We start from the raw sequence: 25,671 nt of genomic DNA on the forward strand, positions 1-25,671 counted from the left end.
AGCTGCAAATGGAAGCTGAGTATTTATTCAAATGATTTTGCTGAGATTAAGTGGAGTTTGATAGTGGATTTTTGAGTTGAGTGTCACTTAAAAGGTGTTTATACTAAACTGGAACTTACCATGGCTACCGCTGCAAAGCACAACGCATTATGATCTGCGTGAAATCGCCAAAAACAGCAAATCTGTTGAACGGGGATTTCAGTTTTGGATGGGATTTTCCTTTTTGTTGCGAATATTGGCACCTCAAATGACTGTGAGTGTCATGAGAAGCATCAGATATGGAAGAGGAAACCGCTCAATGCACAAAACAGCTCGCACAGCCGGCAGCAAACATGCGAACAGTAGTGCTAACTCGGGTACCCCCGTAGGTCACTTGACCGTTGCCTCGTGGGTTCTAGCGGCCACATGGGAGTGTTTATATAGTTCTCACTTTATCTCATGTTGTTCTCTCAATGTTTTACTTAACTGTGCATATATATGTTTTTTTTTCTTTCTAAACAGCTGTTTATGTACATTTTTTTTTACTTCACACTTGCTTTGGCAATGTAAACATCTGTTTCCCATGCCAATAAAGCCCCCTGAATTTGAATAGAGAGAGAGAGAGAATCCACCAGCAGTGATCACTGTTTTCCACAGGGTCTATACTATCAGGTGGGATTTGCTACGACATCCCCCTCTCTGAGTGTGTGCTCATGAATCTGTGTAGTGAATTACTGCCAAAGCTTTGGTCCTCAAAGGTGTTTGGAAAGATTAGGGCCGGTGTGTTGGAATACCACGACATGAGAAAACGTTGACAAATGATCTCAAATGATTTGGTGCAATATGTGCTTCCACTCTGAGCGAGCAGGAAGGTGATGCTGGGGCGAGAGGAACATTTTTAATTATAGCACAGTGCTTAGTCGAAGGTGGGTAGGGTTTGGTGGGCTCTGGATGCGGTGCAGTGCTCCATCTCACACATCTCTCCGTACCGTATACATGACTACATCAGAGCGGGGGGGGGTGAACAAAATCCGTCTTAATGTTTCAATATATGAAGGCGCTAGCTTGTTAATATAAAGGTAATTACGCTGGGGAGTTGAAAGTTCATTTTCACATTTCCAAATTAAATAAACACACTCTTACCTTACACAGTGGTATGAAGGCACACAGAAAAGGTGAGGACAGCATAACTCGTCTAATGTAATAACCAATTAACTGTTTGCTTGCCTGCGATGCAAGAGCTAATTAAGTTTTGCTTTTCGGAACACCTTGCCTTTGTTGGAATCATGTACTTAATTGGCTCTAGGAGGAATGAGACAGTGAGTACGTATGTCTTCATCCAGTCTCCCGCAGTGGTGCTAATACCACTACGGTAAGGTGGGCTGTCATAATTGGTAACCTGTGACAAAGTCAGACCTTCAGTCGTGGCACACGAGATATATTTAGCCATGCAGAGAAATCATTTTCCACGTGTGACGATCAGTTTTAACAACAGGTGTGAGGAGCACGGAGGCAGAGATGACAGCTGGCAGGGATTTTTACGTTTTCCATGCAGAGAGCCACAAGTCAGGGAGTGTGATTATAAAATAATCAGGATACACACTAATTGATGTAGCTAACGGAACGGACAAGAAGGCATGTTTGTTTGAAATGTTTTGATCAGTCAAGCCACTGTGGTTATTTATTTCTGCTTTAGTATCTCACCTAGTGCTGATCTAATTCTGTCTATTGACGGAACAGTCATTGCCAATAGTTCAATAACAATCAATTCAATAATGAATTGAGAAGAGTACGACCCTGCTTCGCAAATGAATATGAAGCTTTTGTGCTTTTCTGTTTTATATCAGTATGAATTTAGATATCTTTGAACTGTTGGTCAGACAAAATAAGCATTTTGAAGGCATCGTCTTGCACAGTTGTGTTATTTTTCACTGTTTTCTGGAATTTCATGGGCTAAATGATAAATCGATACTGCAGAGAAGTCATTTTCCTCCTTTCCCCGCTCGTCGCGTCCTGATCCATTTCTGTCTATTGAGAGATGCGTGCTTACGATCTGGTGCCTGGTCGCAATGTTTTATCTATCTATATTTATAAGTCCCGCCCCCTCACACCCTGCGTGCTGTTATTGGCTGGGGGGCTACACACCTACTGCCCAAAGGCTGACGCCCAGAAATGTCCCGAACATGGCAAAACAAGTCAATGCACATACAGACACTACCGCACACTTCCAGTGGGTCATAAGTCAATACATTGTTCTTTGGGGAAAGTTCCGATTCTGCCTTTCATACAATCAGGATTTCGCTAACGGAAAATAAACAGATGTTTGCTTGAAACGTGTTGATCAATGAAGCCGCTCGCAGTCTTTTGCAAGTCGTACATCAGCTGGAATTGCACAACCTCAGCTTTCTTTTATCCACATGACTCTCTGATTTACAGCCGTCAGGCAGTGAGATATACTCCTGAAAGCACAAGTGCGTGAGTGTTAACTTAAAAAAAAAGACTGACAGGACTCTTCAGCTGAAGGACTCAATTATTGAGCGGGGAAAAGTTTATAGTAGTGACAAGACGACAACAAAGATTCCAGGGAACCATCAATCTTTGTGACAGGCGTCTCCGAGGCTTGTGTTTATCCTATCCTTGTGACTATTCATTGCATCCTGTAAAGCAGCCCCAGCTCATTTCCAATGCATAGAGCAGAGCGGCAAAGCCGTTTGAGTTGCGAGCGTGGAGCGGGACAAGGGTGTAAGGCGTATCAGCGGCGCGGATCGACAGGGGAGACACCCTGTCACTGCGATGTCCCGTCAGCCCGCTCCCCGGGGACAGAGGTCAGAGTCGCCGGGATCACTGGGTGGCAGCTTCCTGACAGATATTATACACAACCGGCCAACTCAGATGGTGTTTATTCAAATGCAAGGGCAGAGCCAGGCTTGCTGACAGTGCAGCCATCCGTGCACTGGAGTGGACAGGGGGAAATCATGCACACACACACACACACACACACTTTGCAAGGACCCTTGCATGTGTTTGTTGGAGTTTTAATGAGGTAAGAAGGTGCGTCAATCGCTTTGAAGGAAAGTAGATTCTATGAAGTGAGCAGGGTGAGGAAATGTGACCACAACAGGAGACTCTCAGAATGTTGGAGATTTAAAAGTGCAGTGAGATGGGCCAAACTATTTATGCGCACGCACACTCGCTCACTTAAGCAGCGCCGTCACTTCCCAGGCGAGTTTCAAGGTCAGCAGAAAGCTTAACGGGGTACACTCAGACAAAACAACCGCGTGACCCGTTTTTCATTCTCCGCTCCACATCACAGCCGTAATTAACGTAATGAAGATCAATTAACTGTCCCGGTGTCGCTGCCTGCACACAACGCCGACCGCTCCCTCTGTTCGCCGTGGGCAGGAGAGGAGGAGCCCGCCGCCGCTAATTGGTGCGACGTATGGCTGAGGACGGCGCGATAATGGCGCTTTCATCTTTCCCGTGTCCCTCCTAATTGGCCAGTGGTTTTGGAGGGAATTCGTCGCCGCTCGTGTGACTGGTGTCAGAGAAACAGGGGAGCGATGAGGACTGATGTCTGATTAAAGGGGAGACATCCCAGCTAAGGACCAAAGGCGGTCATTTAGAGGACTTTAATCTTGTGGGCTTCAGAGAGGCTCTCAACGGATACAAGCTGGCCTCCGTCTTATTATAAAATGCTTCAAAAAAGATTAGAGGGCTATACTCAAGCTAATGATCTCCTCGCAATTAAGAACAGGCTCAGGGGGAATCCTCGAATCGCTGTGGGAGGGGGCTGGACAACTGTCACACAGAGACGCAATCGTTTAGGGTCCAGGCACACCAAGCAATGTTTCCAGTTTGAAGCGTTTACTGTAACTCAGTCTGCTTGCACAGGTGGAAATGATGTCATTTGAGCACAGGCGACGCCAAAGGAGCAGCAGTGAAATGGCTAAAAAGTGCAGATGCCGGTCCATAGTGGGAACATAATCCAAACCAATTTCAGGGAATGACCCCACAACACAAGGCTTTATGGGCATCAGGAGATGGGGTGGTGACAGCTGGAGTTCCTCGTGCTCGTAAAGCTTCGCATAAGAAAATATACAGACTGTGCTGAGAATATGGGCTGAGGAGCACAGTTTCCCAGCTTCGTGAAAGAAAAACAGCAGCTACACTGAAAGTTTGTTTTCGCCTCCACCATGTTCCCTCTCTGCTTTTCCTCCTGCAGCTAAATCCTCCAAACTGGCAGGGTGACAGGTTACCGAAACTTTAGTAAAAAAAAAAAAGGAACTGAACCTGCATCTTTTCCCTCTATCCGAAGAGGCGATTTGTCAGAGAGGCAGCTTTCACATACGGCGACGACAGCAGAGTCGCCGTTTTGTTCTTTAGATAACTGTCACACACAGAGACGGACAGAGACTGAAGAATGAAAGAGTGCTGGTCTCCAAAGTAGCAACAATCGAATGTGTTATGGAGGGTTTATGGTTTTATTTATTCCTGCTTTGATATTTGAATCTACTCGATAAAAACATGACCTCTAGCAATTGTGATTGATTTTGATCAATTATTTATTATCGTTCCTTGAGCAAAAATGCCAAACATTCTCTAGTTCCAGCTTCTGAGATGTGAAGATGTCTCATGGGGCATTTTTCACTTATATCTTACCGTTGATTAATAGACAATTTAAATCTGCACCTTTTTTTTTTTATTGCCGCTTAAGTTGTGGAACTTTTTAGCAAACAGTTGCTTATTTACACATCCAGCATTTGTGGAGCAACATTATCATCCATCTGCAGTTATGTTTCTGGCTACCTGATGAATCTAAGTCCAATATTAACCTTCCTTTTAGCTCTGTTTTGGTATATCTGGCTCTTTAGCTGCTAAATGCTCCACTGTGTTCACCAGCTAGTCTCTGGTGCTGAGCAGGTAGTGTACTGTGGGTTTTTGAGGTGTAAACCAAAAAAGTAATGAGCTGAAACTCACTATAGTCAAACTGGCAACTAGTGCTTGCTTGCTGTGTGAATGAATGAATGCTGTATGCAAGTGGACCAACACTGTACGTCTTCTTCACAGCAGTCATTTTGACTTGTAGGAAAAGCACAGGCGGTAATATTAACATTAACATGACTCGCTTCTATTCATGTGTCTCAGTAAGCCATGACAGTGTGACAGTGAGCCGGCATGCACAATGCCAGGACCCTGAAACTGAAGCAGCTAAATGGAATTCAGCCATCATTTGTATTTATTATTCACACCTGCGCTTTTCCTGCTGTGACACGTGGAAATGTCTCATGTGAAAATGAGCTCCGCCTTCATAGTACCAGCCCTGATGCAGAGACTTTCCGTGGCCCAGGAGCCGAATTCAGATCTTGGTTCCTACGGTTTCCTTAGAGTAGTTCCTGCTGTTAATAAAGAAGCTACCGAGTCGGCTGGGTTTACTTGTAATTGGTCACTGTGAACTGAAATGTACCAAACACCAAATTGCAACCGGGAAATCTTTTGCACCCCGGTGTGATCGATATAACTGCACCTCCACGTCAGGTCTGGGTTGGGACACCCTGCTAGCACTAACTGACATCTAGGCGTCCTCTGTAAATACTCTGCTGACTTGTAGTGCCACAGGCACTTACAACCAGCATCAGTATCTGGCCACCACCGTTGAATTTTAACTGTAGGTCTGAGGGAGTGGTGACGGCGGGTGTTGGGGAGAGGGCCAAGGGAGGTAGGCGGGTCCGTGAGTGTGTGTGTGTGTGTGTGTGTGTCCTCTGCTGTAAGTCTGAAGGTTTGTGATAATTAATATGTGTAGTGGACTTGATGAATGAGGACAGGTGGAGGATTTCATCATGCCTAGACAGACTGACTCCCTCCCCGGGCAGGAGAGATCCATGACCTGCCCAACACCTCGAAAAAAACACACCCCTCTATGTGTGGCAGGATCTACCCTTGAAACTGTGTGTGTGTGTGTGTGTGTGTGTGAATACTCAGCGGTGCGGCTCAGGTGTACCCAGGCTGCAAACCAAAGTACACCTGTGAAAACCTGTTTTCATGTAAATGCAATTCATTGTCGTTCGTTCTGCATACTTTCACATACCGTGTGCGTAAAGTGTGTTATATACTGTGAGTGTGAGTGTGTGTATCAGTATGTGTCTTTCTCAGGGGGTAATTACTCTATGTCATGTGTAGGAGTGTGATTAATGAGGTTCTGGTCAAAAGGCTTTGAGCATAGATGTCCTGGCTTTGGTCCTGAAGCACAGTTACTGATATGAGAGGACCATTCATATTCTCTGCACCTGACACCTCTCTGGCTCGACCCCAAACTCTAACGTGGTGTTCAAGTAACCAAATGTTATCCAAACTACAGCATTTGCCCTTGTAATATCTTATAAACAATAAACACTGCAGGAATTCTGACATCTATCAAATCAACTGTAGACTGTTTCTTTTTCTTCCCAATCTTTTATTGCACTTAAATGTTAACATTAGTAGTATAATCAAAAATATATATCTCATACAACTGGCAAATAAAACACCTATTTTAGTCTGCAAACACTTTTTTTATTTGTGTGAAAACCTTTACATCTCCAGTAGCAAATGAAATGAATGGGAAATGGAAAACAAATGAAAAACAATATTTACCATACAGTATATAAATATATAGATATGGAAGATATACAAAAAAGGAAATTGGCTGAAATGAAAACCAAAGCCAATCTCAGCTGACACTGGGCGAGAGGCGGGTGTACACCCTGGACAGGTCGCCAGTTTATCGCAGGGCTAACAAACAGAAGCAGACGGACCACTCACGCGTTTCAATCAATTAAACTAACCTGCACGTCTTTGGATTGTGGAAGGAAGCCGGAGAGAACCCACGCAGGCACGGGGAGAACATGCTAACTCCACCCAGAAGGGCCCCAGCGGGTCCGAACCCCAGAAGCGCTAACCACTGCACCACCGTACCGCTAAGTCATGATACAAATGAAAACGAAGGATTACTAAGTTAATCTGCCACTGAAGGCCAACATTTAGCAGTTGGCCCAGACCAAAACACATTTAATGCAACATTTATTTGAATTGATCATGTTTTATTCGGTATTGTTCTCATCTAACAACCCTTAGAAAGTTACAAAAGTACTAAAATGAAAGTTCATTTATAAAGCCACAAACTTTAATGTAAGATATCGTGGTTTTTCCTGTGGTTTGCGGATGTATCGAAACATGTTGATATTTGTAGCAGTTAAAGCCACAATGTGCGGAATATCTAGGCTGCAAGCAACACATAGGGTGTATGCATTTTCACCGGGATTGTTGAGTTTTACAACAAAAATGAAAAACGTTCTACACGTAGTGGCTCAAAGGAAACAAAGCAAAATCCAGATTCTTTTGGTTGTACTAATATCACATTGCTGCAGGACTGTTTTTTTTAGGTGTAAAAAAAAAGGAGATTCCTTTTAAAAATGTTTAAGATACATAATTAAATGAACATCATTCTGCAGATTGCTCTCCCAGTTTTTCCCTGACAAGCATAAAATGTTTAATTTAAAAGTGATCACAAAGTGAAGATAGCTCTCTGTTGCCAGAATGTGCTCCAGCTCGACTTCCTATCTCTGCCTCTCCACAGGGTTAACAGCAGAATTTCACATGAAAAGCTCACTGTCAAATTACGCTATCTCGGATGTAGAGTGCTCACAGCTCTTTCGACCCCCCACCCTCCTCCCCCCTCTGAGCAGTGGATGAGTGGACAATAACAGGGCAATTGCACTGGGCTTTGGGGAGGTTTGTAACGCTCCCCCGGCCGGGCCGGCCGGCTGGTGCTCGTGCAGGCGTGTGTTTGCAGGGAGGATGGGAGGCGCCTGGAAGGAGGCCCCTCTTGGCGAGCAGAGGAAAGGGAGGGGAGGTTTAATTTAGCGGATGGTGGCACAGGGACCCTCAGGGCGTCGCATACTGTAAGACACGCACATACCTGAGCGTACGTTGTGACAGACAAGCGAGCCGATGAGGGTGCGGCCTCCGTCCTCTAAACATCCTGGTGGCAGGCTGGGAGAGCTGGGAATTTAGCCGTTTATAAATGGAGCAATGTGTGGAGGAGGTGGGTGGGTGGGGGTTGTTCACTTACCATTCACATTTGCTAACGTTTCTTCTCGACCTTGGTGGCACGTCTGTTCTTATGAATTTTAATTAACAGAGGTAGATGAATAGGCCGAGTTTGAAAGAGGAGGGATACATTGTGATTTTTTTTTTCCTTTTTCAAGGTCAGAAGTTGATCCAGTTCATTTAGCGCTCAGTGTGTGGCTATTAGCTTTCAATCCCAGGTTAATACATTTGTGTTTGGTGCAATAGTGAAAGTATCTTTTTTATTAGTGATGTTATGAAGAAGGGCTTCATGGTATAGGAAAATCAAATCCAGGGGAAAGGACAGGAAATGTAACGCAAACACACTTCACCACATGCACACACACACACACATATTCACACACATGGCCTCCAAACCACACTCTCACATACTAATATGAACACCTACAGGTATCTTTTCCAGGCTGTCGGTGGCACAATTATCCAGAATAAATGAGACTTACAGATTCACACTGAAGGTAGCACCCTAACCACCAACCTCTGCCTGTGATTAATAAAGAAGAAACATGATCCCATACCAATTAAAGGCATGCAGCAATTTCTTGCTACTTTATCATCATTTCTGTTTCCATTATAAACTTTTAGCTGACAGTTTTAACCCAATGCTGCTTATAATATGCAACAAAAAACCTTAAATTATTCCTTTCCATTGCCCACATTTTAAGCAGCCAGTAGCCAGGAGTGCAGAATCAAATTGCTAAAATAAGACATACGCCTATTTCTGCTCCGTGTCTTCATAATATTCATGTGAAATGTAACTGAGGAGGTAGATAAGGAAGCGCGAGCCAGAAGGAAGGTATATTTTTTCCTTTGTCTTACATACAAACAATATGCAGCATTTCATTAAGCATACTAAGTAGATTACGAGTTGAAGCTTCGTCACTGTTTATTACTGTTGTGGAAGTGGAGTATTCCTGGAACATTACACTGGTAATTGCTGCACTGGGTGTTCTATTTTCAGGAACAGAAATTGATTTCAAGTTTTTTTCATTCCTTCCTTCCTCTTGGCTTCCTCTAGTTTGTGGAGAGTCTATTTTATTATAGGCTGCGTGTGGTTTGTTAGTGGTTGATTTTTTCTCTCAGTGTTGTGTCTTTTAACCCTAATTTAGCAGCATAAAGCATGGTCAAGGACTTAGTGCAGTACGGAGTATAAAGGTTAAAAAAAAAAGGAGCATAAAGAGCAAATGCATGTGGGAGGTGCAGTTTCAGTCTCAAGCCCATTGACACCTTGTGACAAAAGTCAGTCTGTACCTGAATAAGAAAAATGTATGTTTAAGTTGTGAATGCACACAGGGAAGAATGGATTGTATTCAGGCGTGTAGGTCACCTTTAGTGATGGGCAAACTGATGATGGCGATGGTGGTGGAAAACAGTCAGGGGATCACCAAAGTCATTAGGATTCGTCCTCTGGGGACCGTGAATGTCTGTACATAATTTCATGGCAAGCCATCCAATAATTGTTGAGTGGGCATGGCCGTGTTGGAGTCGGCAAATCATAGTGTGTTTCACTGAGTATCCATCGCTGCTCAGATGACAAATGTAATACTGCAAGTTAAATCGCCATCCCTGTTTGGATCATCCTTTTTGCAAAGAAAAATGTCTCTGCCATGGGAATGTAATGCAGAAGTGTCATCATCATGGCTGGAGATATCCTCACCGTGGGTATAGAATAGTTTCTCACTGTGTGTGCAAACATTATCACTGCAGATAGAAATGTCATCACCATGGGTATCAATGTCATCACTACAGGTAGAAACGTCATCTCGCTATGTCCCCCACTCCTCATCATATATCTTAAAAACTGGCGATTATCATCCCTGGAGCAAACAAGAAGCTCACAAAAAAACATTGGCCAGTGATGTGACAGCACTGTCCAGGAAAAATTGGGCAGTTATAAAAATAGCCCAATATACTGCACGAAGACATCTTGGAGCAGAGCAGAGCTGGATGAGGAGTGGCTTCTTAAGCCGGGATCAGACTACAGGATTTAAAGAATCTCAACATATCTCATATTTACAGGCCGCCCGCTCCAGATTTCTCTCATAAAACCTTGTCTTACGTTCCAAGAGAAGCTCCCACCTAGCCACAAGGACGGGAAATTGCAGATTACATTTGTAAATAGGATTTGGAAAATTGGACCATCTTGAATGTTGCAAACATGTGCATTCTCGCAATGTGCGGTGACACACTCAAAAACAAGCATGGAGCTAGGCCAGCAGTAAAGTGCAAGTGAAGTGAGAAACTCATGTGGATGGCAGAATGTGTGTGCAGGTGTGGAAACCGGCAGCTTTTGGATTTGCAGCAAGAGCTGGAAGAATTCTTAGTATCTAGCTTTTCCTCTACAGCTGGTGTTGCCTTTTGTTGCTGTGACATTTCATTTCAGTTTTGTTTTTGCTTCGCTACTTCATGAGACTTTTACTATTGTTGAGGCTAGGAGTATACTTGGCATTATGTCTAAAGGCAGAGGTTTTTATATCTGTTCCAAATGGAAAAGCCGTCCGTCGTAGGGGAAAGAGGCTATGACATATAAAAACTATGCACACGTTTGGACAGTTTATCCTTGAATGTGTTGATCTCAGTTGTACAAAAGAAAAGGTTGGAAGTATATTTTTTGTAGTTTTTGCAAATTTGCGACATGCAAGCTGCGATTTGCATTGTGAGCACTTCATACCCTCTTTGGAGGAGGGAACTAGCGACCCATGCATGACTCACTAATGTATCTGCAATTTGGAAGCAGCAATTTGTGAAATGCATGTAAACAATGTTCGTCAATTGCGAATAATCGCTGCATGGGGGTGCTTGTCCAGTTGTCCGCTTTGGAAAATTAGACAAATTGTCAGACGTAGCCCCACCCAATTCTGACGCCAGAGAAGTGTGGGGGAAGAGGGTTTGACTGGATACGTTTTGACATATCTAGATGACACCCTGACTTTTCATTTAAAGCCATCAGGAGGTCAACATTTTAATGTATCCCATGCTTCGGTTAGCTAATTAGCAAATGTTTGCATGCTAACATGCTAAACTAATGGTTTTTTAATGGTGACCATGGCAAACATTTTATCTGCTGCTAAACGTCAGAATGTTAGCATAGCCATTGCGAGCATGTTAGCATGCTGCTAGCATTTAGCTCAAAGCACAGCCGTTCCTACATTCCTGTCTTAGATGCATATATACTCGGTGACCCAACGAAAGAAAAAACCCCTGCAAAGGATGGATTACTGTGACTGGGCTTAAAGGCTGATCTAACAGATAAAGACTTGACCGTGTGTGCCAGTAAGGTGAGTCTGAGTATCACAACACTGTAGAGTTGTTTCTCTTCTTAAAGGTGGCAATCTCAAAATGTTGTTTATGGGTGGCCACCCTCGGAAGATGAACATGATAGATGTCGGGTGGCTCGGGTCATGCGAAGCGAGATAACATCACAGTGCAGGCGTGGGACATAACAACCAATTTGACCCGGCCACCGCAATCCCGTTGCACACCGTGGGATGAGCTTGAATGAAGCATCTGTGGGAAGTAGCATCCACTCATCAACTCTGATGTGTCCATGATCGGCTTAAACAATGGGACACTCCAGGTCCCTCTCTGCGTCCCTGTCATGATGTGTGGCAGTATAATGTCAGGGCCAAAGGTGGTCAAAGGTGGCACCGAACACAGGCTTCTATTTTCTGGTCACGGAGTGCTAATCACACATCCTTATCCGGACATCCCACACGTGAAAGACTGTATTGGGGAATTGACTGGCTTCTTTATTTGTTTCCACGTACTGACCACGATACAACAAAAACAGTCACATCTAAGAAAAGATCATTTTCTTCCACTCGAAAAGCAGCAAGTATCATGGATTAGTTGGCAAAGGGCGAAAATCCTGCTTCACAAACTACCCCCTTCCATGTCACCTCCTCACCTTTTCCCTGCCTTGTTGCACAGCGCTCATCCAATATAGGATCTAATCATTACAGACAGAACACAGATAACAGCAAATACCACCAGATTGGTAATTATCTGAAGAGATCCAGATTCTAGTACCAGGTGTAAATGAGGTCTTTGTATACTTGCCAAGAAAGCAGTTCCATTGAAACAATATAAGTGCTGGGTACTTCAGCAGTAGCTAGTAAATGAGAGGGGAAGCAACTCTTTTTACTTCTGCTTTCATTCATGCCCCTGGCTGGTTTGATCATTTATCGCCTCGCTTTGGCCTGCTTGTTATCTTTGATTGATAGTCATTTGCTTCCAGTCTGCGTGCAGGTGCTATAATCAGGATCTCTACATGCCAGAAATGTCTCTGTCGATTCTCCGTCCATGTTAATGCCATAGCCACGCAACAGGTCTGAGTGTCTTTTTGCATTTATTCTGATTAAAAACCCTGTTCTCCTCTGAGGGAGCTGCCACTCAGTATTACAAAGACAAGAGTTTGCTGGTTCGCCATAAAAGCCCGACACGTATTTCCGTTTTTTTTTTTTTTCTTTCTCCCTCTGCCAGTCAAAAAGGGTTCAATGAATTTTTCACTCCAGGGATTTGCTTTGATCACGCCGGTTTGGACATTTTCTCTGCTATGTCCCTGAGTTGGTCTTGAAAGGCTCTGACTGTAAGACGGACGCCGGGTGGAATGATGGCACACAGGTAAATCAGCATGGATGTATGATGGATTATACAGTGACAGCATTCATTGAGTGTAATGCGACGGCGACGCCTGATTCCACCCCTGACATTTTCTGGCCAACTCCTTGCCATGATTTGTGTTTTAGGCTTCTTTTATGAAAAAGAGCTTTTGAAATCCACATGTCTTTCCATGTGATGGCAGTCAAGTCAAGATATTCATGAGCACAAATGTGACAGGTGAACATTGCAAATATGGACATTCATTTCAGGATACAGTTGCCATGTGATTGGGTAGCTCCACATAGAGGTCAGAGAAACAATTAAGGGACTTTATGGGAATGATTGGGGAGTGTGGAGTGGGCGGGCTGCTGCAATAATGGTGCACAGTGATGGAGTAAGCCCAGTGTTACAGAGCCAGTTAATAAATGGTCCACCAGAATAAGGTTTACAGGTTGATTTACTGATGTGAATATAGTCTTTAGTCATTTTTTTCACTTTGAGTTTCACATGTATTTTGTTCCATTTTTAGCACAGGAACCAAATTCAGCATTTACTTGAAGTCGTGATTAAGAAGGTTCCAATTTTTTGTCACCAAAGTCAGTAGGATTCATCCTCAGGGGGCCATGAATGTCTGTACAAAAGGGTCATGGCAATCCATCCAATAGTTGTTGAGATATTTCAGTCTGGGCCAAAGGATGTTGTAAAAATGTTATTTATGAACAACATGCCTTCATAATTTCAAATAAAATAATAAATTAATAACAATAAAGCTACATTTGGTCAGCTGCATGCTGGTTTTAAACTGAAACAGTGAGTTTCATTTAAAAAGCCATCGGTGAACTGGAAGCACGACGCTTCATCCCAAATGATAGCAAAGGGATGAAACAGGCTGAAAACGGTGCTGACTTCCACTTTCTGTGGATGGAGTGCTTCTCACTGCTGTTTGGCAGACGGTGTGTGCTTGAGTCTTGTGTTTCAATTCCTCACTTTCTGTAGGCGGAGAAGATTCCGCTCATGCCTGACACCACCGTTTTTCTGGGGCAAATAGGGCAAATCTACAACATCACCCCTTTTTTTTTTGTAGATGCAATTTGTGATTTATGTTGACAGGACAAGTGTGTTTTTCCATAAAAATGTTGCGATGCTCGATGGGGGAATGCGCCAAGGGAAGGCAGACAGTCATGACAATAAAAGGAAGGGAGAGAGAATGATAGATGGAGTGACACATGAAGAGAAGGAAAGAGACAGGGAGGTTTTGTCGCCATTCCCGCAGACTGTTATCCCTGACGAAGCTGTATCAGCAGGATGGTCATCTAATCAGCCTTCACAGTGGGACAACTACATCAGTTAGCATCAATGATACATCATATTGACAGCTACTGCCTGACAGAAGGGGGGTAATGATAGAGGAGGGAATGTGGAACTGCAGAAAAATAGACTGAAATTAAGGGGAGTTGAGGGGGGAATAGAAGACTGATGGAGACATTTACGGGAGGGAAAAAAGACGAGAAGCACGTTCAGGATAATTGCATGAATATTATCTGTTCACTTGCGCTCTTCACTTCACTCTGCACACTGCGCTTGGATTGTACCACCCCCTCTTTCCCCCTGTCACCCGTTTCACCGTCGTCACCTCACCCACTGCACCTCTGCCTCCACTTCTCCAGCCTCCCATCCACCCACACAGTTCCTGTTGCCAGCACTTAATGGGTGAAAAAAATAAAAATAAATATAGAATCTATTGAGCCTGTGTTTTGCATGACTAAAAAAAAAAAACAGAATTCAATAGCAGGCTATTATCCCCCCCCCCCCCCCCCTGCAACCTGCAATCTATTTTTCCTGGAATTACAGTCTAAGGAGAAGAAATGAGTTGACTCTGTGAACTTGCGAGATGGAAGAAGAGGACAAAGAAGGGAACATAATGAGAGAGACGGGGATGTTGGAGGTGGGGGCGTGCGTGGGGATTAGGCTGAACCAGTCCCTCTCCATTATTGATGAAAGTGAATGGCAGAAGGTTTCAGGAAGGCCCGGTGTTGGGCCGTGTCCGCTTGGCATCTAACAATAATTGACACGGCACAGGCGCCCGTCCGTCCGGAGGTCTCCCGTTTCAGTTTGCCCCATGATTTATTTACAGGGACACACGACTGAACAATCATTGGGGTGCTTCAGGGCTTATCTTGTGGTCTCTGTGCTGGTGTGCCCTCTGAAAGCAATGGGTGGTTTCACTGTAGAATACCAGGAAACGGCGAAAGAGTCATGTTGCAAGAGGTTTTCAGCACATGTACGAACAAATCTTTTACACAGCCTCTTTAAACTGAATCATCAATGTCACCGAATGAATCAGTAGCTTTTAACAGTGGAGCTCCCCTCACTGGTGACTAAGTACTGTTATCAGCTCATGATAAAAAGATTCAAATCTGCAAAATTATTCATCATTTCCTCCTCTAGTAGTAATCATGTTCTGTGTTGGTATATCAATGTGATGGAATACAGCCTGCACTCACATGATTATTGTCTTATTTATGATAACCAAGAGCACATGAAGGGCTGGACCAGGGTTTAGCAGAGACAGTATTTTCTTTTAAAAATGTGTAAATATCTCATATAAAAGTGTCCGGTGTGTAGCAACCTGTTGTCAGTTGAAGTCATACATTGATGATTCAGTCCAGTTCATGAAAGGTTATACATGAGCTATTCTGAACGCTGTTTGTTGATCAGAGCCCTCCTGCACAGAGGCGATGCATTCTCTGTTTGCAGAGGCAACAACTGCGGCTCGTTCGGGGCGAAATATGAGAGGGCGAAGTGGAGATAAGAAGCTGCAGTTCATCCAGGGCTCTATTTTTGTCATGGTGCAGGCACACAGGATGTGGCAAGTGATTTTTTTTGTCGCCTTATGGCCACAGTGACACTGTTGGAAACAGGGTGCGATTAGGAGGAATACATTAATCAGCCAGCGTAGGCTCTGACATGAGTCATGACAAATCAGATCCCGTCTTTTCTCTCCTTTTTTAAAAGCAGTCTGCTCTGAGCGGCGTGTCCTCTGACAATTTAGGGGTGGAGAGAACAGATCAGAGCAAAAAGCCACCACAAAAGATTGTCTGCCTCTCCCAATGGGACTCTGAAGTAAGTATATGGTACCTTAAATTAAATTGGCGTGGGAGGAGATAGTGCATTTGGCGACAGGTTCTCGGATCCTAAGCGAGCCATTTTCCAATGTAGGAAACTGTTCAATGATATAGAAAAAGGAAGGATGAAGAAGGGCGGTATTTGCCAGCCTTTTAACTCATGGGCATCATGACGCATGTTGGCAGTTCTGTGTTGGATGATAACCATTAAAAGCACAGCCAACAAGGATAAAGCAGTTAGAAAGGAAAATGTCATCTATTTTGAAGTTTCAGGATCTCTTGATGCGAGCACTGCTTGGTTGCCATGAAAATAACACAGGAAATGAATGCTTCCTCTGCCATGAAACACTGACCGAGTCTCTCTGTGAGCACACAGTCCAGGGCCCAGACACCAAAATGACCTAGCGCTGCGTGATTATTACTGACACACACTATATTGTACCTTTGGCTCCCCAACAGGACATTTACCATCACAGTGAGTTACCAAAATACAAAATGACTGCCATCAAGAAAATAAAGCGAAAATGTGCGTCTGGCAAAAATGCCAGCACAAAGCCCACCAATGCACTGTCACAAAAATAGAACCCTGAGTGCCCTTATAGACAAATCTGCCGGCTGATGTATGTGTTGTGCTCTTACCACCACCAATACTGCGGTTACAGAACCAAATCAGTGGAAGCATACCTGTTTGGGTTTTTCACAGTCAGCAATCGCCCTGTCCCACAGATGAGATTTGCCCATGTAAATGTGGAAGTTTCTCAGTCTCAAAGCACTAGTTTGAAATTAGTTTTGACAGCTTTTAGGGGGGCGGGGGTCTGTGTCTGAAATCCAGAGGTTGGATGTGAAAGTTCTGCGTAGCCGGCATTACTTGCTAGCTTATAATTATAAATCACCAAACTTGCAATCCATGATTTCTTGCATTGTAATCGGAAAGAATTTATCAGTGATCAAACCAGCCAATCTAAGGTCATGGTCAGTCTATTCCATCCCGCCTCCGAAGTCTCAAAAGTCAACTTGACAAGCGAGCGAGCGTTGAACTGTTGCGAGCGCGTAGGAAGGGTCGAGCGAGTGCACGTGGAGCAGAAATTCTCCCTTGCGAGGACGCTTTTCCACTCGCAGATACTGTTCAGACATCGGCCTTAAACGGGGCAAAGGTCTTTGGCCATGTAGCGTAAGCTTCAGTTCAGTTGCATGGTGATGACTATATTTTTAAGAAATTAACATATTAACGTCATATTTATAGGCAAAAGCAGTTAAAAAGTAAAATCCTTTAACACATTACACTGTTGCTGTTTACTTCTGACTTCAACCCGCCTACATCTATTACTACAGTATAATAGCAGAAAATATATGTAATAACATCTTAATTTATTGTCAAATGTGTCTCCAAAACTGGGCACAACCACGTACATAAACACTACCTCTTTATTTTTTGTTTGGCTGTATTTCTAACCTAAGTATAACACATTCCTGCCCAGTCCCATGATTTGCTGCTGCTCCTGTGATGTGACCGGCCAAATGACTCAGAAGGTCCTGCCTCATATCAGTCGGAAAACGTGTGGTTAAAATGCCCAAACAAAGCTCATATTTTGCCAATGTGCCGTTTTAATTGAGCAGAATGAAAGGAGTGCTGAGGCAGCAGCATCCGATCACACTGTCTGGAGCAAGAAGCAGATTGGTCATGCAAAACCAGCCCCTCTTCAACAAACCAATTAATTATTTATGGGCTTCAGTGGAGCAGAGAAAGTTAATTTATTGTTATCATTAGAAGAGTGTTCTGTTTGGGCCCATATGAGGAAGAGTCAAGCTACAATTACAGGCTCACAGATTAGAGAGGACTTCATACGACTGTGGCAGACAGCCGTCCTCACACTTCTCAAGTTCACAAGATGCCTCCAAACTCCAGTCATGAACTTAAGGAAGATGATGTGCTTATAAATGCTAATTTAAAAGGTGCAATAAACATGTTGCAAGGAGGACACGTTGCATGTCAGGGTGAATAAGAATGCTCATTTAATTTATTTATTTATAAGGACACACTGATCAACATTTCTGTAAATGTTCCCAGCTGGCTGATTTTCAGACGCAGTCCCTTGGCGAGATGTTTTGAAACCAGTGAGGTGATGAGGTAAAATGTACAGACAGAAGGCAACAAGACGCCATGAAGACAGCAACAACAACAACAACAACAACAAAATAAGCATTCTCAAGACAGTGCACAAGCCAGCAAACAGTAAAATATTAGGACAATAATACAGCAACAATATGCAAGCAACACGAGGCAACAAAACACAGCCAAGCAATACTGATTATAACCACAAGCAATGAGACATAAATACAATACGGCAATCAAAATGTCCAGCTACAAGTTAGTAAAATATGGTACACCTAACTCATAAGCCATGCAGCACAGACAGAGACACAGCTATAGAAGATCATAGCACATTGTTAATGAAGCACCAGTAAATATACCACATATACCCAAGCCAAGCAAAGCTGACCGTCTGGACAAGTTAGCAGCAGGTTGGCCAGTAACAACAACAACAACAACAACAACAACAACAGCAATAAAATTAGCAACATTTTGTAGATTAGAAATGTTCACATGTCTGACAAAGGCCAGGCCTTGAGACTCTGTGAGAAGGTCTTAAGAAATGTCATCTAACTTCGTTACTTCAGTCAGTAACATATTTGTTGCTGTGTCATCTTTACTGCAGTTATGGAAGTGCAGACAGTGCTCTTGTCTGGATCTGTAAACACCCCCAAATGTGATGTCACGGTGTACCGACAACCCCTGAGGTACGCTTCCACATCACCGCAGCAAGGCGAGAAAGTCAGAGTCATAAAGTCAGCAAACAAAAGGCCCAGCTCTGTCCCTGCCGTCTGCTCTGTCCGGCCACACCCATCCCCGAGTGCAGAGGAGACTCACCTTCTGCACTCAATTAGCTGTGATTGAGAACTGCTGCTCCTGTCAAATGTGCCATCCACCCAGACACTCAGGCTGGTCAAACAAAGCCAAGCCAGGCCGCATGCTCGGTCTTCCTCGCTGCTACCGTTTCTTGATTAGCGTGAGCTGCCAAACCACGCCGAATATTAACAATATTATTTCTTTAAACCTGCACCTCCCGGTCATCTAACCCTGACCGCCGGTCTGTATCTGTACCTCCTCCTCATCCCCTCCAGTTACAAACTCACCAGAGGTCCCCCGACCTCGATCAGACACTGTAATGTCCTTTTATACAGCAACATCTATCTTAAGTTTAAAGTTAGAAGTTAGCTGACATTAAGACCAGAGAAGAAGAAGTGAAACCCCTGAGTATACTGAACTGAGGAGCAGTGCTTGCTATTGCTCATGAATTCAACTTTTAATATGTAAGAGAATGAATGTTCCTTTTTCAAACGTTACATAGTCTTGCTTCAATTAGAGCTGAAGTCTTTTTAATGAAGGTTTTGTTATTATATTCGTCCGTATTGATGAGATCCTCCGTCCCTGCAACTGACAAATGTTGATTGTGTTTGTTGCTTTGAACTGGTCTGCTTAACAATGCCAATGTTATCCACCTTAATTACTTCAGTTCATTTTTTTCTGCAGTTTTGAACGTGCAGGGAGGAGTCACGCTGATTTAGCGGTGAAAACATTTATTTATTTATTAGCCTCAACTTGTGTGACGTGGCTTTATATATAGTGCATATATATTTGTTGTCTATCTAGCCAAGCGAGACAGATACTAGAGAACACTGGCTGATATTGAAGTATTAACACAACTGCAATTCATTCGTATCACAAGCAAAAATAAGACGCGCTAACCTCGACGGCTTTCTTTGCATTCATGGCGGCTCTAACAGGCACCGCCACATGCTGAAGAAATATGTCATAAATTGTCATTGCTTCATTCCACTCCCTCTACCCAATGACAATGACATGCAAACGAAAATGTGAATTTAGAAGTGTCAAAAGTCTACTTTGGCAAACACTGCAAGGACAGTGGAAAAACACAGAGCTTTTATTACACTTCCCTCAGACTCTTGGGCAGCCTAATCAACTAAATAACTTTGATTTGCAAATGTTTACTCCTCCACGGGAGCAAAAAGCCATAACACCGGGGACGTCGAGTGAGGATCCCATTGTTTCTGATTAGGAATTCACTATTTTCTACCCCTCTGCCCAGCGCACGGGCTGATTAGCAAGCAGGGGGAAGGATAGGTAATGACGATAACACTAAACTCAATAGCTGTTTTATAGGCGCCGGTGCTTTATGACGCTTGCGCTAATTGCTGGTGTGATTAGTGAGGTGCCTGTGCCCTCTCTGGTTTCTCCGGCTGTCCTGTGAACTGAGCTCTTGCAGACCAGAGCACAGGGGAAGTGTGGGTGTGTGGCGGATCGTTGCAGGAGGAAGACACAGGGGCATAATCGACTTCCCACTTTTTTCTGGCCCTGTCAGCCCTTTTCCTGTGTGCCCGCAATAAAGACAAATTAACTTAAAGGCAATCAAAGGATTTTTTTCTTTTTTTGCTGTGATCCCTTGGCAATACAGTAATCTATTTCTAACTGTCAGAGAGAGGAGGAAAGTCCAAATAAAGAACGGGGGCAGAGAACATTAGCTGATTTGATAACCTGAAATTCATGTGAAAAGAAAACATCGCGTCTTCCTGGCTTTGAGCGTGGAGTTATGAGATGGAAGTGTACCTTTTGACTTGGGTCTTGGGTGGAAGTCCTCAAACATAAAACACTTGACTTGACTTGTAATATGGTCCTCTCACCGTTAGACCCTTGAAAATACAACACATGGAAACTGATGCTTTTGAAAGCTTTATGTGCAACTGCCATTCAGTCTGACCTCAGCACTCGAGTTCTTGATACACGGCCGTTGCTCCTTCGGCCTAGCAGACTTAGCAGACTGTCACTTCTGAAAGTGAGATGACAGCACTCTCACCGAGGCTGTTGTTCAGACACATTTTCCAACCGGAGAGTTTGTATAAGTGAATTTGCATGGATTTCAGGTTGTGTTTGCATACTTCTCCGCATGACCTTCAGCCTGCTTCTCTTCGCAGACTCACTGCGTTTCTAAAGATAAAAACCTCCAAAAAAATGAGCTGAAAAATGGGCTAAACCTCTCTCCGTGGAGTTCATCACTAATTTGAGCCATTGTTGAAATAGAAATATTGATTAGAGCATCTTCAAGTTAGTTCAACTTAAGTACACAAGTTCCTTTCGCTGCTTAACTGAACTCCATTTGTTTGTTCTACATATACAAGATCAGTTTTTCATTTGACATATAGCCAAGTAGTTCTAATAGCTGTGGCTGTAGGACAATGAGACAACTCTTGAGTCTGCCAGTCGTGAGAGATTGTGGTAGAGTTGTGGCAGGAATTATTTTGGACATCCAGTTTCTGGGAATATAAGTCCCATTCATTTTCTGCATAGACAATGCTAGCTGACTGGCTGTTGAAGCAATTCCAGGGCTTGAATTCGCACCAAACTCTCCTGGTTGTAGCATTAGTACACATTTTTTGTCGAAAATATCTGGTTTGTTGATGAAATGTAAAACATTTTGGCATAAATTATCCAATCACCAAGCTTAAAATTCTAACATTCAGCAGTTTAGATCAGTCACTTTCAGGTTAAGGATGAATTGCGGCGTATTGTTCCTAATTGCAAAGCTCCGATTCCCCGCCTAATGTGACTGGCAGCAGCTGAGGCTCAAAACACAACTCAGTAACGAAGTGGACGGACTGTCCATTGAAGTTGATGTGAACCTTCATCAGGGTTTGCGTCACTTTCATTAAATACAACAGGAAACACAGAGTTGTTCATACGAGAGGAGAGAAGACTTTAAAGAGGATGTTAACCAGTATGCAAGCCAATCTGCTCGCTGTGTTTCGTCAGGAAGTTCATTTGATGAGGTTAGTGAGCACTCAGCGGGACATTCATTCACCTCGTTTCAACTCGAGTGATTTCACGATGAGCGTCAGATCTGAAACGGAGCTCGAAAATAATTTCACTTGGCAACTTGAAATAAAAATCAAGTTAATAAACGATAAGTTGATTTCAGTGCATTTCCAGTATTTCCTTTTATGTGCATATCCAGACATCTGGCCAATATTATGATTCTTTTGCTTTTCAGTGGTTATGCTCTTTCGGATTGATATTGAGCCTCCTCCATGTTTCTGTCCTTCAGATGCTTGCTGGCAGCGCACTGTTGAGCAGCCATCCAGGTTTCCCCCCTCTGTCTCTTTGTCTCTCTGTCTCTCTCTCTCTTTGATGTGTCAGTCGAGCCGGGCTGGAGCCGGGCAGGCAGCCATGTCCATCAGCTCCATCCATCAAGCAGTGGGCCGGGTGGCAGAGAGAGGATGACGGGCAGCAGAGAAGGGGCAGATGTTTTGCAGGAACTGATATGTGTTCACGTCCACGAGGGATGTCATTACGCGGTGGACAGAGAAACATGTAGCTGATTAGCGGCTTATTAAGTCAAGGACACTGGCTCGCAGTAACACACACGGCTTCCGCTCTGGCTTGTTGTGCTGATGGCTTGCCAGTCACTGAGAACCTGAGCGTCTGAGACAGATAACCTCTCCTTCTAATTAACCGCTGCTCTGTTCTTTAACTCTAAGCTCCTTTTGATACACCAAAAAGCTCTGGAATAAACGCTGCTTTTCAAGTGTAGGTTTCCTGTGTATGCCTAAAAGGGACAACTCAGAGGTACATAAGGTTCGTGGATTTATCTCTCAGGGAGCCCCCACCGTGTTGTGCAAAGTAAATAAAGCAGCGTCTCCCTGAGGGCATGTAAGGATTGTAGGAATTGAGGAAAGTGGACAGTGCAGCGGAGAAAGGGCTTTAGCCCTGATCCAGGACAATGGCTAAATTGGTAATGTTGAGAATCTCATCTGGGCCCTGTGTTTTCTCCTTTAGTTCGATCTCCTGAGTTGTCCTCTGCTTCCTCTGAACAATAAGCCCTGCCATGTGTTGTTAGAAATGTGGATTTACTCCAAATCACATCAGCCTTGTCCAGCAGGCTCTTTTCTTCCCTGTTTTCCTTCATTCCTCCTCCATCCCTGCCTCCCCGTTTCCACGTTTTATCTTCTGTATGTTTAACACAATATAGCTTGCCGCATCATAAATTTCGGCGATGTGCGTCTGCATTTCATGTGTTTTGAGTGGTTAGAGCAATAAATGGGCTGAGGGTTATGAGTGCAGTAAAAAATACTGGCAGTGGTAGACCACTTAATGGGCCAGGGGTTGGTTTTGCTCAAATATAATACTGTTTCACTAACAACACACTGTTCTTTGTCAAAGAGCGATAATATTCCTCTGGACGGCACTGATTGAATGTTTCTTTTTGTGCAAGAGAAACAGAATTAACCTCAGATGTTCATCTCATCTCAGAGTCCATGAAGGATATGATGGGTTGTTACAACTGGGGTCTCATTTTTGTCAGTTTGGACTTCGACTCTATCATCCAACAGAGCGAAGAACACAAGCAGCTGGATGATAATACAAGTTTTACCCTTTGGACCTGATTTACTTGCAATTTACATCAAACCTGTAACTCTGGAATCTGCTGCTTGGTCTTTTAAGAGATTAGTAACTTCGATGTCACAGTCACAGTATCACAGTAAACATCCACAAATCTGTTTGTAAATCCTCCTCCTCTGACCTTATTTTGGAAGCATGGCTCACTTATTTAAAACTGTATCAATGATAGAAGACTTTTTTTTTTTTTTTTGGTATCTGTGTCAAAGCAGGCTGACAGAAGGAAAGAGTGGAGCTTTTTCTCACACTGCGAATGTGTCTGAATTTATCAATTGTGCAGGAGAAATCTACCTGGGGAAACCAGGTTTCTCTAATCCCCTACTACAGCATTTAAGCAATCATACAGTAAAAAAAGCCGACTGCAACCCGCTTACTTAATTTTGTGTAAACACGAACTACTATGAGCTAATGCATTTCAAAATGCGTAAAAGTGTTAAACCTGTTCCAAAACACAACACTGACATGCCAATTGATGGCGTCCATGAGGGTCTTATTGTGAAAATACCAATTAATGGTTTGCAAGTCAATAAAGGGAGTGAAAACTGAGCAAAAACGGCCACTTGAAAGAGTTAAGCTAACCCTGAGGTTAGCTAGTTTATAGACCGACTTGTACTTCCAAATGAAGTTGGCGAAGATGATCTGGCTGAACTGTCGGCTTGTTTCTTGCCCTCATTTCTTGCCTAGTTGGATTTGCTGTAGCAACGTCACCATGTTGCCAGATCTCAGCAATGACTTAGTACAATGCTACCATAACCTCTAGAGCTGAGACCCAAGTTGTATAAACGGGATTACGCTTTAAATGTAACGCAAATTAGTCTTGAAAGAGAATTAAAGAGGTGCGATATGAACTGAGCTTCATGCAGTGTGAACCCAAGCCTCCCCGCCGCATGGCTAACCTGTCATTTGCATTATAAATAATAAGGCAGTATGTTGGCAGACGTGCCTCGTAGTGTTTTTCCCTCTCCTGGCTGCCTGCTAGTTGCTCTCAGTTATCTCTGCCTTTCGGCTGGCAGTGGGAGCCAACGTGCTCTTGGTTTTTCTGCCATGGCTTCGCAACGTGTCAGGTCCAGTTTAGCACTTGAAGGCAGGATATGTCAGAATCACAGCCCTCTCTCTCCAGGCTGTCTCGCTCCCAAGGTGAGTCAGGCCTCGTCACCGCTCCTATAGAGACACAGCCCATCACATGGCGTCGGTAGACGGCCAGCAGTTAATAGCCCTGTCGCGATTTGTCAGGGAAAATACTCATCCGCTGAAGAGTGCAATCACTTAGAGCAAGGTTAGAGTGTTTGTGAGTTGGAAGGGAGGTGGACGGTCAAATGTAAATCTGCACAGTCACGGCATGTTTGAGCCTTGACATAAAACAGGGAGAGTAAAATCCTGAATTGATATTGGCAGCTTGCAGTGGAGATGGGAGTCCAAATGCAAGCACAGATAAGGCTGCAAGTTCGAGACATGAACATTTTCAGGAATGGTGAAGCTTAAAATTGAGAATTCACAGATTTGGACTGGTGTCACCGAGACAAATTCCTGCACATTTCTGCACAAGTCACTGACTTTCTGTTTGTTTGTCCTCTCTCTAGAAAGAGTTCCTGGCAGCTACGACTGAAAAGGACATCTTCGCCCATCTGGGTCTCGAGTACATCGAGCCTTGGCAGAGAAATGCGTAGGCCTCCGCTCCTCCCTGGCTGGATGATACCCTGTGCGTACATCAGTGTTTATCCCATCTGCTTGTCGTTCTGAGGCTCTCTCCTGTGATTCACTTTCAAACAGCTTTTGATTTCCATACAGTTTTGTATTGTTGTTGTTGCTGTTATTGTTGTTGTTGTTGTCTGGATTACATGCTGGTGTATGATTCATAATTCTGCTTATTGTCTGTTAGCAAGTAAACACTCTTCTGTACCATTGCTTGCCTCTCTCTAAGTGTTGTAATCGCATGCAGGACACAAAGACAAATCAGTCAGAGTATGAATCGCCTTGGGTGCCCGCGAGGCGCAGGAGAGAGGGAGTCTGAAAGAAACAGAGGGAAGCAAAAAGAGTGAAGGGGGTGACCACAGAGAGATAGGGAAGACAGGAAACGATGAGAAAAGCGAGGGGGAAGGGAGCTTTTGTCGAGCAAAATGTTGTAATCACCCTCCTCCTGGCAGGAAAGTGCTCGGCACGAAGCTGAGCCAGGTCTCTGGGGAACTGAGAGGCGGGTAATGAGCTTCAGATAGAGGAGCGTTCGCCGTCGCCATTTAGCCTCCATTTAAGCCTGCGTCCACTGGAGATCATTTAGCTGGCACGCCGCTATCCAAAGGCCCATAGTCTCCG

At 43.9% G+C, this 25,671-nt stretch overlaps 1 protein-coding gene across 1 annotated transcript in view; it reads left to right on the forward strand.

The window, feature by feature from the left end:
- Window positions 1–25,046, forward strand: part of dntt (deoxynucleotidyltransferase, terminal) — a 65,808-nt gene extending 40,762 nt beyond the window's left edge. The window contains exon 11 of the mRNA XM_070916239.1: window positions 24,942–25,046. Coding sequence (XP_070772340.1) covers window positions 24,942–25,028 — 87 coding nt within the window. The 3' untranslated portion in view covers window positions 25,029–25,046. The remainder of the gene's footprint in view (window positions 1–24,941) is intronic.
- The last annotated feature ends 625 nt before the right edge of the window (window positions 25,047–25,671 follow it).

Source organism: Enoplosus armatus, chromosome 12 (assembly GCF_043641665.1).
Source record: "Enoplosus armatus isolate fEnoArm2 chromosome 12, fEnoArm2.hap1, whole genome shotgun sequence".
Taxonomy (NCBI): Eukaryota; Metazoa; Chordata; class Actinopteri; order Centrarchiformes; family Enoplosidae; genus Enoplosus; species Enoplosus armatus.